Source organism: Pholcus phalangioides, unplaced genomic scaffold (genome assembly GCF_987345545.1).
Source record: "Pholcus phalangioides strain wild (caught in Gottingen) unplaced genomic scaffold, Ppha-v1.0 ptg000039l_1, whole genome shotgun sequence".
NCBI lineage: Eukaryota > Metazoa > Arthropoda > Arachnida > Araneae > Pholcidae > Pholcus > Pholcus phalangioides.
The window spans coordinates 7,775,888-7,791,911 of NW_028301625.1; the positions used below are offsets into that span (position 1 = coordinate 7,775,888).

Consider the following 16,024-nt stretch of genomic DNA (forward strand, 5'->3'; position numbering starts at 1 on the left):
ACTATTTTCCGTTCCAGACAGGTTTCCATTTTATACAGGTGCACATAAAAATGTATGCAGTAATTTATTTTAATCGTTTATGAAACTTGAGTTTTGAGAACATCACTGTAACTTCTATAAACTAACGAGTATTAAACAGAGACATGCATATTATTATTTTGAATTTTTTCATGTTTGCTGTTTCAAATAACTATACATTTGAAATTTCATATTTAATGCGCTAAAGTTGAACTTCAGTATGAAACATTCTCCTGAATAGCAATAGAATGAACAATTACTTTTGTCAAAAATGAATTTTTTTTAATACAGTGAAACCTCGATAAAACGATATTCTACGGACCTATAAAACATATTGTCAGGGGTGGGAACTCTGCAGCAATTGCTCCGCACTGTGCCAAAATTAACATCTTGCACCATCCTGCTCCAATATTTGTTGATTTTTCTGTGCCAAATATAGCAAATTTTGCTTCAGTATGCGTGGAATTTTGGAAAGCACAAGAAAAAATTTTTGTTCCTGCTTGCCACGAAACAATTTTTTCAGAGAAGACCGTGTTTTATTCCACTGTACTTAAACTATCGCCTTATTTAAACTATTGGCCCCCTCACATCTGGCTTTCCATCACGAAACCCCAATAATATCTGTGATAGTGCAAGTGAAGATGGTTTGCAATGGTCTGTTAGCTTTAAAGCTCAAATGTGAGAGTTTACGTATTCAAAAAGAAAAAGTAGCCACTGGAAGCAGCAGAAATTACTGTAGGCGATTGTCATTGCGTCAAATCCAGATATTTCATGAAAAAAAATTTCATTCTGGGTGTAAAAAGAGCATGTCCACATAATTACGAATGCTACTTTAGGAACTTTGCAAAATAATGAGCATTAAATCGCTAATGTTTGCCGAATAATGAGTGTTAAATTGCCAATATCGCCAAATAATGAGTCAGATCACCAATCTCGCCAAATAGTGAGTGTTGAATCGCCAAACATCATGTTGATTCTTCTGAAATTCTTTCCTATTTTGCAACAATTTCTTTCTGAGTATAAAAAAATTGGAAACTTGTAGAAAATTTTTAGCCCATTTGAACTGCTGTTGTTCCAGACAGCAAATAGTGCCTTCATTAAGCAAAAATCATCTTAAATAGACTGGTGGAAAAATTTTTATGACAGCTGCTCTTTCAAACAAGGCATCAAAAGCCTGAAACACCAAAAACAAAAAACAAGCTGATGAAAAGATGTTTGATTACAAAAGACAGTGCAGTTGTTTTATTTTGAAAAGGGTGAGGGTTAACGAAAATATTCGTGTAAGTTAATTTCGCTGCTCTCTAATTCATAAATATCTGCTCCAAATCCTATATTTTGCTGCTCCAAAACTGCTCGGAATCCTGAATTAACTGCTCCGAAATGGACTTTTCCACTTCCCACCCCTGTTAAAATAAAAATTAGAAAATTCGATATCTTTTTGAAAAAACAGTGACAATGAGATCAACAACCAATAATGTTTGTGAAAGAAACATTTTACATATCTGTAACACTTAAATTTTGCTTTTGTGTGCTTCTACGAACTTCATTTTTATGTTCAAATTCAATACACATTCCTTATTGCTGGTGACCATGTCTACACTGATTGAAAATCTCCACAGTAGCCAAAACATGGTACCTCTAAATTGTGAATAATAATTCAGTTTCCCTCGCATATTACTCTCTCGAAATTATCAAAATTTTTCCAAGAAATAGGAGTGGTTTCCAACAAAATCATCATTTCCATAATAAATGAAATGCTAAACAAGCTTTCACAAAATTTTGAATAGTAAAACCGCTTCCTCTCAAGCCCGACCCTGAGAACCAGTTCAGATAGATAATAAGCATTCATCATTTTTCCAAGAAGTCAAAGAGTTTGCCTAACAAAAGGGGGATCAGAACAACTTAACTTTCCTCCCATCCAAAGGACAAAAACTTGGCCGAAAATTCTTTCCGTTTTAACTCCAGGGTTTTGTCTCTACAAATAAACTAAATATGTCTTCCGTTTCCGCGTTAGACAGTTTCCATCTTAAAGCGGTTTCCTATGATTGAAAAAAGTATTAATTATTCACAAGACTATATATTTGTTCCATTTAAGACAGGTTTTAGTCTCATGCAGTGTCCGTCTTAGACATGTTTCTCTGTATATATTTATTAACATTAAAATTTTGTTTATTTATAGTATAATTTTATTTATTATTATAATATATTAAGAGATGATATTTTTTCAGCCTGAAATATACTGAGAAATTGAATTTTATGGATGTTATGCTGAAACATATATTTGAAAAGAAAAGTGATTTGTCTTCTTCGAGAATCGAACCGGTATCCCTTTGCATACCGGGCAAGTACACTAACCAATACACCAATTCACTTTTCAATTCGTTACACACATTATTAGCATGAAGCGCTGACTGGAGACATTGCCTGAGGCGAATATTGCTGTAGTTAAGGGAGGCTGCAATGCCTCCACTCAGTGCTTCATGCTAATAATGTGATGTGTGTTATAACAAATTAAAAAGTGTGTCTCTAGTGTATTGGTTAGCGCACTTGCCCAGTATGCAAGGGGAGCCAGATTTGATTCCCAGAGGAGATAAATAATTTTTCTTTCCAGATATTTGTTTCAGCATAACATCCAGAAAATTCAATTTCTCAGTATATTATAATATATACTTATTATTACCATCAAATGGTGAGAATTGTCAGAACATCGTCAGATGTGGTAGAAATTATATAGTTTTGCTACAAATATTCCCAAAAAATTTTTTCAACATTTGTTGTTATGTTGGGTTTACCTCTAGAATAGATATTTTATCTGTTGTCAGGTAATGTTAAAAACATGTGTATAGTGCTCGAGTTATTATTACTGTGAGCAAAGATAAGCATATTTCTTAAATTTCATGGGGGTCATGCTCTTAACAATAGTCAAAGGAAGGAGTTTCATTTCATTAATGCATGTTTTAGTACTGACAGAGATAAGATACTTCAGAAAAAATTTGAATGGACTTTAATTTGTGAAGAATTTTATTTAGAGTTATTTGTTTCAACCATTTTTGTCAAAACTTCTGGCATTTCGCAGAAAAATTACTCCTTATATTGCAGATATAATTAATTTTTAGTTCTGCTCCATTTTCAAAATTTCAGCTTAGTATAATTAATTCAAAAGCACTTAGTATAAGTTATGGAGATTGGAGACAAATTTTATGAAGAAGACTAAGTTCCTGTTCGACTTAGAATAATGAATCTCTGTATTCTTATGAATGAGAATACAGAGATTAGTGCTGTAGCAAAGAAAAACATTGCTAAAGGGATATTTTTCTCCCAAACAAGGTAAAAGAGTATGGGTGAAATTTAAACAGAGCAAATTTAAAAAACTCAAATATATATACAGTTGATGCTTGTTATAATGGCCCCCTTTGTCCTATCAGAAATGGTCGTTATATCAAAATTAAACATATATGATAGTTGTTCTATGAAAACATTTGGGACTTATCGTACCCGTCATCGTAATGGAGTGGTCGCTATAACTTGCGAGTGCCGACTGTATTTTTTTAAAATAATTTCTACTCATATCTGAACCATTATTCTAGGTTTAAAAAATATTTTTTTGTGCTTGAAATGTCATTTGAATTTGTTTAAAGTAAATTATTTGTGTTTTTTAGAAATATTGCCTTTTATTTTTATTGTGTTAAGAAAATTTTTTAATAAAAGTGAATACATGATACTTAAAGTTTGAAATCTTTTCTTTCTGTCAATTTCCACCCCATCCCAAAAAATATGTGATTTACTATGACTTAAAACCAAGACAATTCTGAACCCGAAACACAAGGTGAGTATTTGTCACCAACAATTTCTACTCACATACACAGATATTCCTTGAAATTATAAGAAATAATCTTACAGTAGGATCTGCATAATGACACAAAATTAAATTGCTCTTGGTTTAAAGGCATTGATACCTCAGCAAAAAATTTATGAATTTTTGACAATTCATTTGATGTTATTGTATAAATTCCAAGTATTTTTATATATTTAACAAAGAAATCCAATTTGGGTGGTTAACTGAAATTGTGGGACAGCCTGTATGATGAAATGGCTACACTGCATAGAGTATTGTACTTGTAGCTACTTACTGCCACCTTTAGACATCAGGGCCGTCTTAACCGACCGATGGATCTGCACGTAGATATACGTGTAAAAATGTCTGCGTCAAAAAGGTTCTGCACGTGAAAACACGATTCAGAAAATCCGTTTCTAAAAGGTTCTGAACGTAAAAAACCGATTTCCCTTCCCCCCTCAACGTCTTTGTTGAAACATGACAATGATGGTTCAGCACACGCCTCACTCATTTCTTCGCACAAACACTCCCAAAGCAATTGGGCTACCCACGGTACTGAGCAAGAATTGCTGTCGCCACATGTGTGTGGTCAACTCGGAAAGTCAATTATCCTTTGCGGCTTCTAGCATTTTATGTATATATTTCACATTTATGTGTAAATCCAGGTTATTTAGAAAAAGAGAAGAGATACTCTATTTTATTTTTTCCTTTACAAATATTCACCTAGATTTCAAAACAGATTCATTCTTAGCTTATTTAGACATTCTTAATACTATTGTATTTGAATGTAAGAGAAAAATTCTTTTTTCTTCTTTTTTAGAAGCGAAATCTCACACTGTACATTATCAACCGCAGTACAATGAGGGTATGTTGTTCCGCGAAAATTGTAGACATCTCTGTGACGATCGGGGCAGTACAAAGAATCAAATCTCACAAAGAGTCCTCGCTGTCCGGCTGTGCATACGGGGGGAAGGAAAAATAGCCAGAACGTTTTCAAAGCTATTTTAATCCTGGAGACCAAGCATTTTCGAAGCAGTTTTGTGCCAACACCTCGAACCGCCAGTCGGTTAAGAGTATTATGGGTCCCTGGGCCAAGTGGTTTTTTGGAGGCCCTTACTAGTAAATCCTAGAAAATTTCAACCAGATCTCATTTTTGTGATTGTGAGGCCCCTCTTCTCTTGAGGCCCCCCCCCAGGTCATGCCTGGGTGGGCCCATGCATTAAGATGGCACTGTTAGACATTCCAACACCTTCAAAAAGGCAATATCTCTTAATTCATATTATGCTGTCAGGCATCTGCAGAGGGTGTTCCCCCAAGACTAAAAATTAAAAATATTTGTAAATAATTTTGTAAAAAAAATAAAATAAAATATCTGAAGAAAGCATCTCTATATGCCATCTTCATCAATTTCTGTTTAAAAGGTGTTTTAAATGTTGGTTAGTAACTTGAAATTTCTTTGGAAAGGATTGCTTATGCTCCTAAACTTGATGTGCCCCTCCAAAGGTTGATCTTTTGTACACCCCTGTACACTGCTATAAGTGTTCAATCAATCAAATCTTTATTTTTTTTGGGTGCATGGACCATGACAATGCAAATATGGTGGCAATTACAATAGAGCTGTGATATTATTAAAAACATAGGATTACAAAGTATAAATTAGTAAAGACAAGATATAAAGTATAAATTAGTAAAGACAAGATATAAAGTAAAAATAAGATATAAATAAGTAAGAACACAAAATGAAAATTACTAAGTATAAAAACTATTTACGTGTGCAAAATAAAATAAATGAAAGACTCAAGAAAATACGTCTGGAAGACTGTGTATGGGGAATCAGTCAAATAAAGAACAAAAATTACAAATGGCACAGAAAAAACAGAAAATACTATTATAATTAATTGTGGGGGTCATTAAGGTAGATTACTATATCGTCGGTCGAGACCTGTCCCAGAAAATGTACTCTATATGAGTTATAAGCAGGGCACCTTAGCAAAATATAAGACCCAGGTCTCAATTACCCCCATTTTGCAAAATGTGCAATTTGAATCCACATTTTGGCAGATTTTATTTTTACTAAAATGATGTGGAAGCTAAAATGTAGTTGGATTATCAATCGTTTTATATGGATTCCTGTTGAGGAGATATGGCTCGATTTCAAAATTTGTTTTTATGCTTTTGTAAAATGGGAGGTAAACTGTGCCACATATTTTAGCCATATCAGACTGGTACTCTGATCTTTCAATGTTAAGATTACATGAGAAGAAAAATGTTTAAAGGCAGTTGCATCATGTATAAACTTGAGAAAACTGAAGCCATCTCATTCAAAATTCTCCAAACATTGGATAACCAGTTGCATGAATTATTAGGGTCAAAATCCATCCAAAAATATAATTTATTGATGCAAAGCCTTGGCAATCTATCGTCATACATTTCCAATACATAAATATACATCGACAGAACGGCTTTCTTCCACTGTATTGACAAAGAAAGCTGCCCAAGCTCCGCTCTTATCATGTATCCAGGAATTGGCCTTGGCAATATTAAAAGCTTCCTAGCAAATAGAGTAAAAATTACTTCCAAGTCATTTTGGTACTTCGTAGACCAAACAGCTGCGCCATAAAAAAGTGTTGGGATTACGAGGGAATGAAAAAGTTTAAAAGCTGTGGTTAGTGATGAAAGTTTTGCAGGAACGAGTACAGGCAAACTGGCTTTGGCTGCTAATTTAGCTGTCGCCAGAAAATAAGTTTTAGCCATGTTAAATGAGCCTGTTGACGAGAAAGGTACCTCTAAGTAGGTATAATTCCCCTCAATTTCCAATTGGCTACCTTTATAATAACATTTTTCTCTGTTCATATAAGCCCACCACCATTTCTAAAAACCATTACTTTAGTTTTCTGTATATTGACAGTTAATTTGAAGTCCATACAAAATTGCTCCAAAATTGAAGATTCAATTACTATCTTCGCTGAAGATTAATAATTGAATCAGCAAAGATGACTATATCATCCGGGTTCGAGTGAACGAAGAAATTTGTCTCTGCCAATTTGGAAACCTGCAATGGGAGACAAGTTGAGTCATCTTACGAAATCCAAGATGTAAAGTGAAAAAAGAGTGGCGCTCAAAATCTCTCCCGGTAATACATCCTGATTCACAGGTATATTGTCAGTCAGCCCAGAAGATCTTATTTGAATGGAGGTTTTTGAATAAATGTCTTGGAGAATACAGATAAAATAAGCACTCAGTCCAATATTGGCCAACACTTGCCAAAGAATGTTGCGATTAACGGAATCGAAGGCAGATTTGAAATCTACAAAGACAAAATAAAACCGACTACTCTTATGAGACAATTTCTTTTGCACGAGGAAGTCAAGCACAAAAATTTGGTCGATGCAACTATAACCCTGGCGGAAGCCAGCCTGTTCTTCAGGAAGAGTACGATTTATTTCTAACCAATTTGATAAACGATTATTTAAGATGATAGTAAATAGCTTCATAGAAGCAGAAACAAGGGAGATCTGGCGATAATTGGAAGGAAGAGAGGGATCACCTTTTGTAAACAAAGGAATGATTATAATATCCATCCTATCATTTGGAACCAAACAGTTTTCCATGATATTATTGAAAATATTAAGCACACTATTTTTACTAATGAGAGAAAGATTTTTGAAAAATTTGTTAATAATAAGGTCTTTCCCATGAGCTTTATGACATTTTAATGACAAAATAGCCTTTTCCAACTCTTGAAGTGTTATATGATTATCAAGTAAAAATTCATGAGTATGGTGAATCAAGGAAGGCACAGTTGGGGTATCAGGTTGTGTACTGAAAATATTCATAAAATGATCACACCAAATTTGTTTCAGAATTGTGTTTGAGTTGAATTGTTTTCTTCTAAATAAGTTAATGATATTCCAAAATGCTTTTGAATCTCTACTTGAGGATAAAGTATGATTCAAAAGCCTAAAATAGTTAATTTTTTTCTGTTTGCACAAGGATTTATAATTTTTCTTTAATGTTGTGCCGTTCTGTTGCAAATTCAGGACTGAAATTATGACATAAAGATTGATATGCACCAATTACTTCTTTACAAAGAGAAAAACACTCACTTTCAAACTGTCGTTTGTTTGATGAAATTTTATGAATTTTTTTGCTAGTTAAGTGAGTTTCCCAGCAAACCATCCCTGCATCTACAGCAGATAAGATAACACAGTTGTAAAATGAAGTATAATTAATTTTGGAGAAATTAAAGTTAGAAAGAGTAGAATTAATATTAGTTATGAAAGTGTTCTTATTTTCCTCGGCCCTGTAATATAATTGTCAGAAGTCAAGTTGGCCGGAAAACAGAATGTGGCAAATATTGGCAAGTGCTCAGAAAATGGGAAATTCATAATCTAAAAGACTAGTATATAGTCCAGAAACATTGATTTCGACACGAAAAATAAGTCTATAAGACTTGCACCACCACTATTACCATAGAATGTAAAATTATCCTCCCGATCCGAAAGCGATAAACCATTCAGATTTATTCAATTATTTTGTATAGCCCACTCATAAAACTTTTGATCCCTGCAGTTTTTGTGATTTTGTCCATTGAGTTTCATCATAACGAAAGATCATGAAAGTACGCTTTGTTCCCAACCTTGCATTGAAATCACTGGCTATTACAACATGCACATAATCCTCCAAGTGCTCAGAAATCACAGATAAAAAATCCATAAATTCTTCGTCAAAACTTGGGTCAGGTGGAAAGTAGCCGAAAGCAAAAAGACAATTTTTCAAGTTCAGATAGTCGGCACTCAGCAAAATGAAAAAAATGATTTTTAAATAAAATCAAATTAATTGTTATTTTGTTTTTGGCAAAACAGAATATAAAGCCACTGTTGGGTTTGCCCTGGAAAGGTAGTTTCACAGCAAATTTATGGAGTATCTAGTAATCTAAGAGGAACTGAGTGGAAATCTCATAAGTATGGCAAGTCTCACACAAGCATGGGGCGTCAAATTTTATGTTACTGCAGAGATTGAAGTAAAAATCTTTGCCTTTTATACTTGCCATGTTATAAATTAGAAAACCCGAACCGCAACCCCTTCCCCTCGTCAACCGAGACCATACTCCATCCAGACGTACCGGGGAGAGAGGGAAAAAGTCTCGACTGATCATTATTACACACAATAAAATTACTATTCAAAGCATAAACGTATACTCGAGAAATACAAGGGTTACAAGTTGAGACAAAATTAACATTAAAATTAATGTGCTGAATCTGCAGCTCATCAATTAAGAAACACGTTGGCAAAGAAAATTTTTTTGTACATTTCAAATGAACATGTGAGGAAATATTACTATTTGAATGACTCACCACTAGACTACAGAGGACAGGGTCTGTACAGAGGACTTGCCTCTGTAGTCTAGTGGTCTAGGGCGTTCACCCGGAAAGTGAAAGGACGTGAATTCGATTCCCAGCAGGGGCAGTTGAATTTTCTCTCTTTCCTAAAAATATCTTCACTTCAGCCAGCTGTTAAAAGCCTTTGTATGGATAGCGGAAAGTGATGTCATCCTCGGATAAGTCGCCATCTGGTGGCACCGTCACCAATTTGTGAGCCTTCGCCTAAATTGTGTCCGACCATCCATGTACAGCCCCATTCAGTGCAAACGAGCTCAAGAAAAGATTGAGATATTCGTTGCCTCTATAGTCTAGTGGTCTAGGGCAGTGTTTCTTAACCTTTTTCAGCTCATGGCCCCCTATGGATCACATTTTTTCTCATGGCCCCCCTGTCCTATCCAGGCCCCCCCCCTCCTACCCTCACCCAAGATTGAGATACTTTCTATTTTTTTATTATGAATGAAATTTTAATAAATCTGATCAATCTCTGGAATCCTGGCTAGGCACGGACTCAAATGGTGGATTATCATCTCTCCCAGGAGTTAAATTATATGTTAAAAAACGGTCTGTGTAAAATACGGTACAATCCAACGAACTTGCACGATAAATCGACCCTCCTAACACACCAATCGTTGCTCTGGCTGTCCCCTCCCATTATAGACATGAAGACCCGGGTCATGCCCACATAGACCCAAGGGTTAAGATGACCTTATTTCTATGGACGGATCTGATGAATTCTGAAAGTAGTAATATTTTTCAACCATGTTTCACTTTTAAAGCTTTTTTCTCTTCACAGTTCTCTGACTCCCTTCACCACCTGTCGTGGATCACCTTTCTTCTGATTTTCTCCCGTGGCCCCCCCTAGAATATCCCAGGACCACAAGGGGCCATATGGCTCCAGGTTGAGAACCACTGGTCTAGGGTGTTCACCCGGAAAGTGAAAGGACGTGGGTTCGATTCCCAGCAGGGGCAGTTAAATTTTCTCTCGTTCCTAAAAATATCTTCACATCAGCCAGCCCTTAAAAATCTTTGTACTTACATTAATGTTTTCACATGGCAAAAATGAATTCTCAGAGCTTGAATTGGATCAGGAAGTCAATAATTTAGTCAATTATTAGTTGACTGAGAAGAAATAGAATCAACACTAAGCTTCATCAACTCGTTTGCTTGTAAATCAAATGTAAAAGGGATGTTGTTTGCGTACAATGTGTTCCCTTTCAATTTCACCTTCTTACCTTCTTCGATGAAGCGATTCAGGATTGGAATTAGATTTGCCATTTTTTTACGCATAACAAACCCTAAATCTTCAGAAATCGAGACACCGTCCACCACCGGCACAAAATCCAAATCTTTACTCAGACGACCATCAGCACGATTGATTGCATTTCTCTTGATTTGAAAAGAGCTAAGTACATTGTCTCTATCAGCACGCCGAACAAAACACACTATAACAGGATCATGGCCCCCCACATCCTGAAGCAGGGCCCCTAGGATGTGATCTTTTACGCCCCCCCCCCCCGACCAGACTTTAACGGGGCCCCTTTATGATGAATTTATAGCATGAAAAAACAAAAAAAAAATGATTAAAATCACACTGGGCCCCAGGGCTGGAGCCTTGTCAGCCCACCCCTTGTGGGGGCCATGAACAGGATAGCAGAAATCACAAAGTTGTCCGAGTTTTTCCGGGATCTCGGCGGGATCACATGAACAGTATCAATCAGTAGCGAGCCGATCTCCCCATTGAAAAGTCTCGCCACAGAGAGCAACAGGCCTACAACAATACAATTATTCAATCATTACACTTCACTCATAGTTGGAAAAAACTGGTGGCAGATTGCAGCACACTACACATAATAAGCATTACACAGAAACAAACTTCATGTCAGGTGTCACTGCACGTACACGCACATTCCAACATGTACCAATTCATTAGAGGTTTCGCAGAGAAATATGGATGAGGTACATGTATGGTTTAATAGTATCAATCAGTAAGTCATCTGATGAAAGTTCGAGTGAATTTTGAATAAAACTGATCACAGAATCGATACTCTGTTGCAGTAGACTTCATCGATACAGAGAGAACACAAAAAATGAAATTATTGCGAGAACTGTAATTTTTTTGAATTGTCTGCCCACTACTGCAGTACTGTAATTTTCTTGTCTAGAAGTTCTATAGATCTCTTTGCATCAGCATGTTCAGACTTGGCTTCATCCAATTGTGAACACACATCAGTTAGTCTATTTTCAAAATCCACAAAGCATTCATTTAAAGCCTTGAGCATATTGTTGTTATGAGAGAGAATGAGTAGCGACTTTCATAGAAATCGGCAGAGTGATTCATATCTTGTACGCCTGAACACGAATGACCCAAAAATTTGCCATTCTCAGTTGATGTGCGACGGGACATTTTTCAAAACCATGAGGAGAAGGTAGTGTTCTTTCTAGGTTATTGCTAGGTCTGAAAATATCAGACTCAAGGTTGATTCAGAGCTTTTCCTTTGGGTAGATCATTGGGACTCGGGTTACTCTAGATTCCACCACGAAGCAGCAGGCTCTGTATAAATACATCCCTCCACACAGCTTAAGGTAAGAGATAAAAATCCAAACAGATCAGCTTATTTTTTCTGGAAAAAGTAGGTGCTTCAAATTTTTTTTGACGCACTAGCACGTAGTGTAGCAATTGCCTGAAAATTTCCAATCACAGCTCTCCAGCATAAATCAGGCACCATCAACAGTCGAGGAATTAATCAGATAAAACAAAGTATACTTAATGATTTAATCAAATAGAACTTAAAATTTAAATGGCTAAAAAGAGTTTAAAATTGGGACCTCAAATGGAGAGCTAAAAACATGCATCCGACCTGCAACGAAGATCATTGCTATCACCCCGCTATAAATATTTCCGAGTTTGTTCGTGCATAGATGGGCATATAGATATGTTCTGTTCCTCTTTAGAGCCAGAGTAATTGTTTGTAATTTTATTGCCTTTTTCTAGCTGATAATTAGCTCACCTGCAAGTTACTTAGTTATCAAAGTAATATTAGGTAATAATGTATTGTTTACTAAATTATTTTAAACTATTTTTTCCCTCATGAATTAAATAAGAAATTCCATATGATGACAAAAATGGGAATTTTCTTATCCTATGAGAGAAGCTGCATTTTTGTCTGATTGCTCAGTTGAAGGGTTGAAAATAATGCTGAGCATGTTAATGAGAATAGATAAAAGACAAAAATATTAAATATAAAAACTAATATTTTACATTCATATGTAAACTATATTATATACATAAAAAATTCATATGTGGTATAGTCTCTGTATAAGTACAAATGTTTGTATTCATACAGAGAGACTATTTGTATTCATACAGAGAGACTATTTGTATTCATATAGAGAGACTATTTGTATTCATATAGAGAGACTATTTGTATTCATACAGCGAGACTATTTGTATTTATACATATGAACTTTTGCTGAAACATATGTAGTGAAATTTTTAACTGTAACACATTTTATTTTCATTAGTTTATTTGCAAATTATTTCTTTACAGAGAAAAATGCTTTCTTTATAGCAGATTTAGTTGAAATATTTTAGTTTCATTATCTTTGCATAGTCAGAGTAATTTCCAAAATCACACTGGTTGAAGTTTGTATTTGTGTTGCCTTCTACAGTTTTCAAACTAAAAATATTCGTTCTCTCTTACTCCTTTCTTGCTAGTTCAAAATTTATGATAAATGATTGAAAATTTGTGACAAAAAACTGGAACATTAGTGTAGTAAAATTGCTTTCCTAATTGAATAATGGTTCTCCAAATTCAGTTAGTGTTGAAACAAAAATGCTGAAAAAAAAAGACATCAAATGAAATAAATTTATCTGGTAAATTTAAACTATTTTTGCCAAATTTTGCTCAAGCAGCTAAAATATATTTGTTTGTAAGTCAAAGGCCTGTAGCATATGGATCCTGTAATGGGAAATGAATAAATGAATTTTTTTGGAAATTGTTTTTATCACAGTTGTTTGTGTTATAATTAATCCTTGTTACTTTTCATGAGACTGTTAGGTTTTAGTGCATAGTTATACATATATTATGTTTAGTACATCATCTACTTTCTTCTGCAGGCTGCAATTCACACATATTCTAAGCAAAGTCAGTGATCAAAGTCCTGCAGTTCCATCCACCCCAGAAACATCAGATGACTGTTGGCAGAGTGGCGAAGAAGATATTCCATCTTTATCTCTTGGTGTTTCTACTCCTGATACTTTTCCTCAAGCACCTGATATAATCCATCCTTTGCCTAATCAAAACATATCCCTTATGAACAAAAAAATGAACCTTCCTAACAATAGAGTGCTGCTTTATTCCAGCAGGCAGAAAGAAACTAAAGAGAGCACACAATATAGTATCCCACACAAAAAAATAAATACGCCTGAGAATCGAACAAGTAGTGGAAAATCAGTATGTGGAAACACACGAGATGTTAACCTTCAAATGTTTTTCAAACAGAATCCAAATTTACGTCAGACCAGTGAAACTTGTTCTGTTTTAGAAGTTCTTGAGCCATCAAGCAGTGACAGTGATGAAGGTGTAGACACAAAAAAACAAATAGTTAAAGTAGCAGTTGAAGAAGAACTAGGTCAGAGCTCATCCAGTTCCGCCACTGAAACTGTGAGTCCTTCTTCGTGTGGCCCATCATCTTCAGGTTCTAAAAAATCTGGCAGTAGGAGTAGTAGCAATGGCAGCAGACCAGACATGACTGGGGCAAAAAACAATTCACCACCCTTATGTACATCAGTTAATATATCAGGTACTGCAAGTCAAGAGACAGATACCAAAAACAATGAAAAATCAAATAGTGGACCTTCTGGTGGTGATGTGGATTCACATCATAATTGCATGGTAGAAAATGGTGTGGAGCCGGACCTTATTAAAGGCACCCAGAAAAAAAAACGTCCTCCCCTTAATTTCAGCACAGAGCATGTAAAAGAGAACAGACCTTCTGAGGCAACTCTTACTGACAATCCTAGTATAAGCACTGAAGACAGTGAGAGTTTAGAGGCAGATCGTAGTTTTTGCAGTGCTATAGATGTTCCAGAGTCTGTTTTACACAGCCAGGTTATTCCAGATGCATCAGTGGCTGGTACAGGTGTTAAGAAGAAAAATTTCCTTTTAAAATTTGCACTTAAAGGTCGTTGGCCAGCAAAACCTAGAGTACGTTCCTCAAAAAATGAGATAACTGCTGAAGATTTTCGTGAAACATATTCTCGTTCCTCTGAACATTCCCAGTCCCCTAGTCAATGCACTTCAACTAGTTTGTCTTTTTCTAAAAAGTTAACTACCTCATTAGCCAAGGACATGACTAAATCAGTTGAAGACTTATGTGCAGAAAATATTTCAAGTCAGACTGTAAACGGGGTGGATAGTGATAATGTATGTATTTCATCCTGTGGAGATATTCCACATTGTACTCCTCAACATATTCCTCTTGGTCTTTTTCCACCTCGTCGTGATCCACCTCCAGTTCCTCCTCGCCTTCCTAGAGAAGAACCTTCTCAACTGCTCTCCTCAGATGATGTACATATTAGTATACAAAATTCCCTGTCAAATGCTAATAGCTGTGTGAGCAGTACACCAGTCTCCTTTCACGATTCTTTCATGTCAACAAGTAGCTCCAACTTATGGCAATCCCATTCAAAATCTCTTTTTCGACCAGCTTCATCTGCATCTCGTGTTGAGTCTCCTACAAGAGCAGATGATAGTTTTCCATTAAACAAGTCATCTTCAGCATCTACCGAAATGCTTTCAGCCCTTGACTCTTCAACTGCTGGAAGGCAATCTCCAGCTCCAAGTGAAGTATCAAAAACAGAAAGTGCTTTATCCCCTCCAAGTGATGTTTCCAAGACTGAAAGCACTCGCTATCTCAATCATTTGGGTAGGATTGAAGAAAGTGGTCATCTTTCTACATTAAAAGCTACTACATTGCAAACCAATGAAGATGAAGGTATTGAAGCTCATGATATGGAGGAAAAGATAGAAACAAAGGTAAAATTCTTTTGTTGATGAAGTTATATGTAAACAGGGATTTAATTCAAATTTTTATTATTGAACTTAAATGTTGATTAATGGAGTTATGAATACCAGTGCATAGGCAATACAAATACAGTGAAATCTGGATATAACGATACTTTTCAAACCGAGTAAATATTTTTACGATTGTAGAGTGATTATCGTAAAAACCCCCTTCAGAAGAAAAAAAATCTGAACCCCCCCACCCCGAGAAAATTCTGCATATGTCTATGGTTATGAGCCAATTTTTTCTGACAAATAAGACAGGTTGGGAGGCAATTTAAGTTTTGAATGAACGTGGAAGTCTCGGTCTGTTCAACTTTAAATTCACAGTTTTCGTCGTCTGTTTTTCTTTGCTTCTTCTTTGTAGCCATGTCAAACAGGGCACCTAAAAAAATGTTTCATTTTATAATAATAAAGCCACCAACACAAAATAATTACAATTCTTAAATTGATGACAAAAATACCTGTAGGATTTACACAGCTGGTTAGAAAAATATGGATAACTTTATGCTTCGAGTAGTGATATAATGTTATTTAGATTAACTGTTAGAGTTTACTCATTATGTTACAATCAAAAAAGGGGGAGGGGTTCTAAATTTCCCCCAGGTTCACGTTTAATATTATCAAACAATTTAGTAATCTCAACAAATGTTTGTCAATAAGTCACCAAAACAAGAATTGCCATTTAAATCATATTTTTAATGAAACAGGAAATTTAATTG

The 16,024-nt window shown here is 35.3% G+C and overlaps 1 protein-coding gene across 2 annotated transcripts in view; it reads left to right on the forward strand.

The window, feature by feature from the left end:
• Positions 1 to 16,024, forward strand: part of LOC149065527 (uncharacterized) — a 148,179-nt gene that overhangs the window by 118,569 nt on the left and 13,586 nt on the right. For both annotated transcript variants that reach the window (XM_089253422.1, XM_089253421.1), the window contains one exon: positions 13,355 to 15,275. In XM_089253422.1, the coding sequence (XP_089109548.1) occupies positions 13,355 to 15,275 (1,921 nt within the window). The remainder of the gene's footprint in view (positions 1 to 13,354; positions 15,276 to 16,024) is intronic.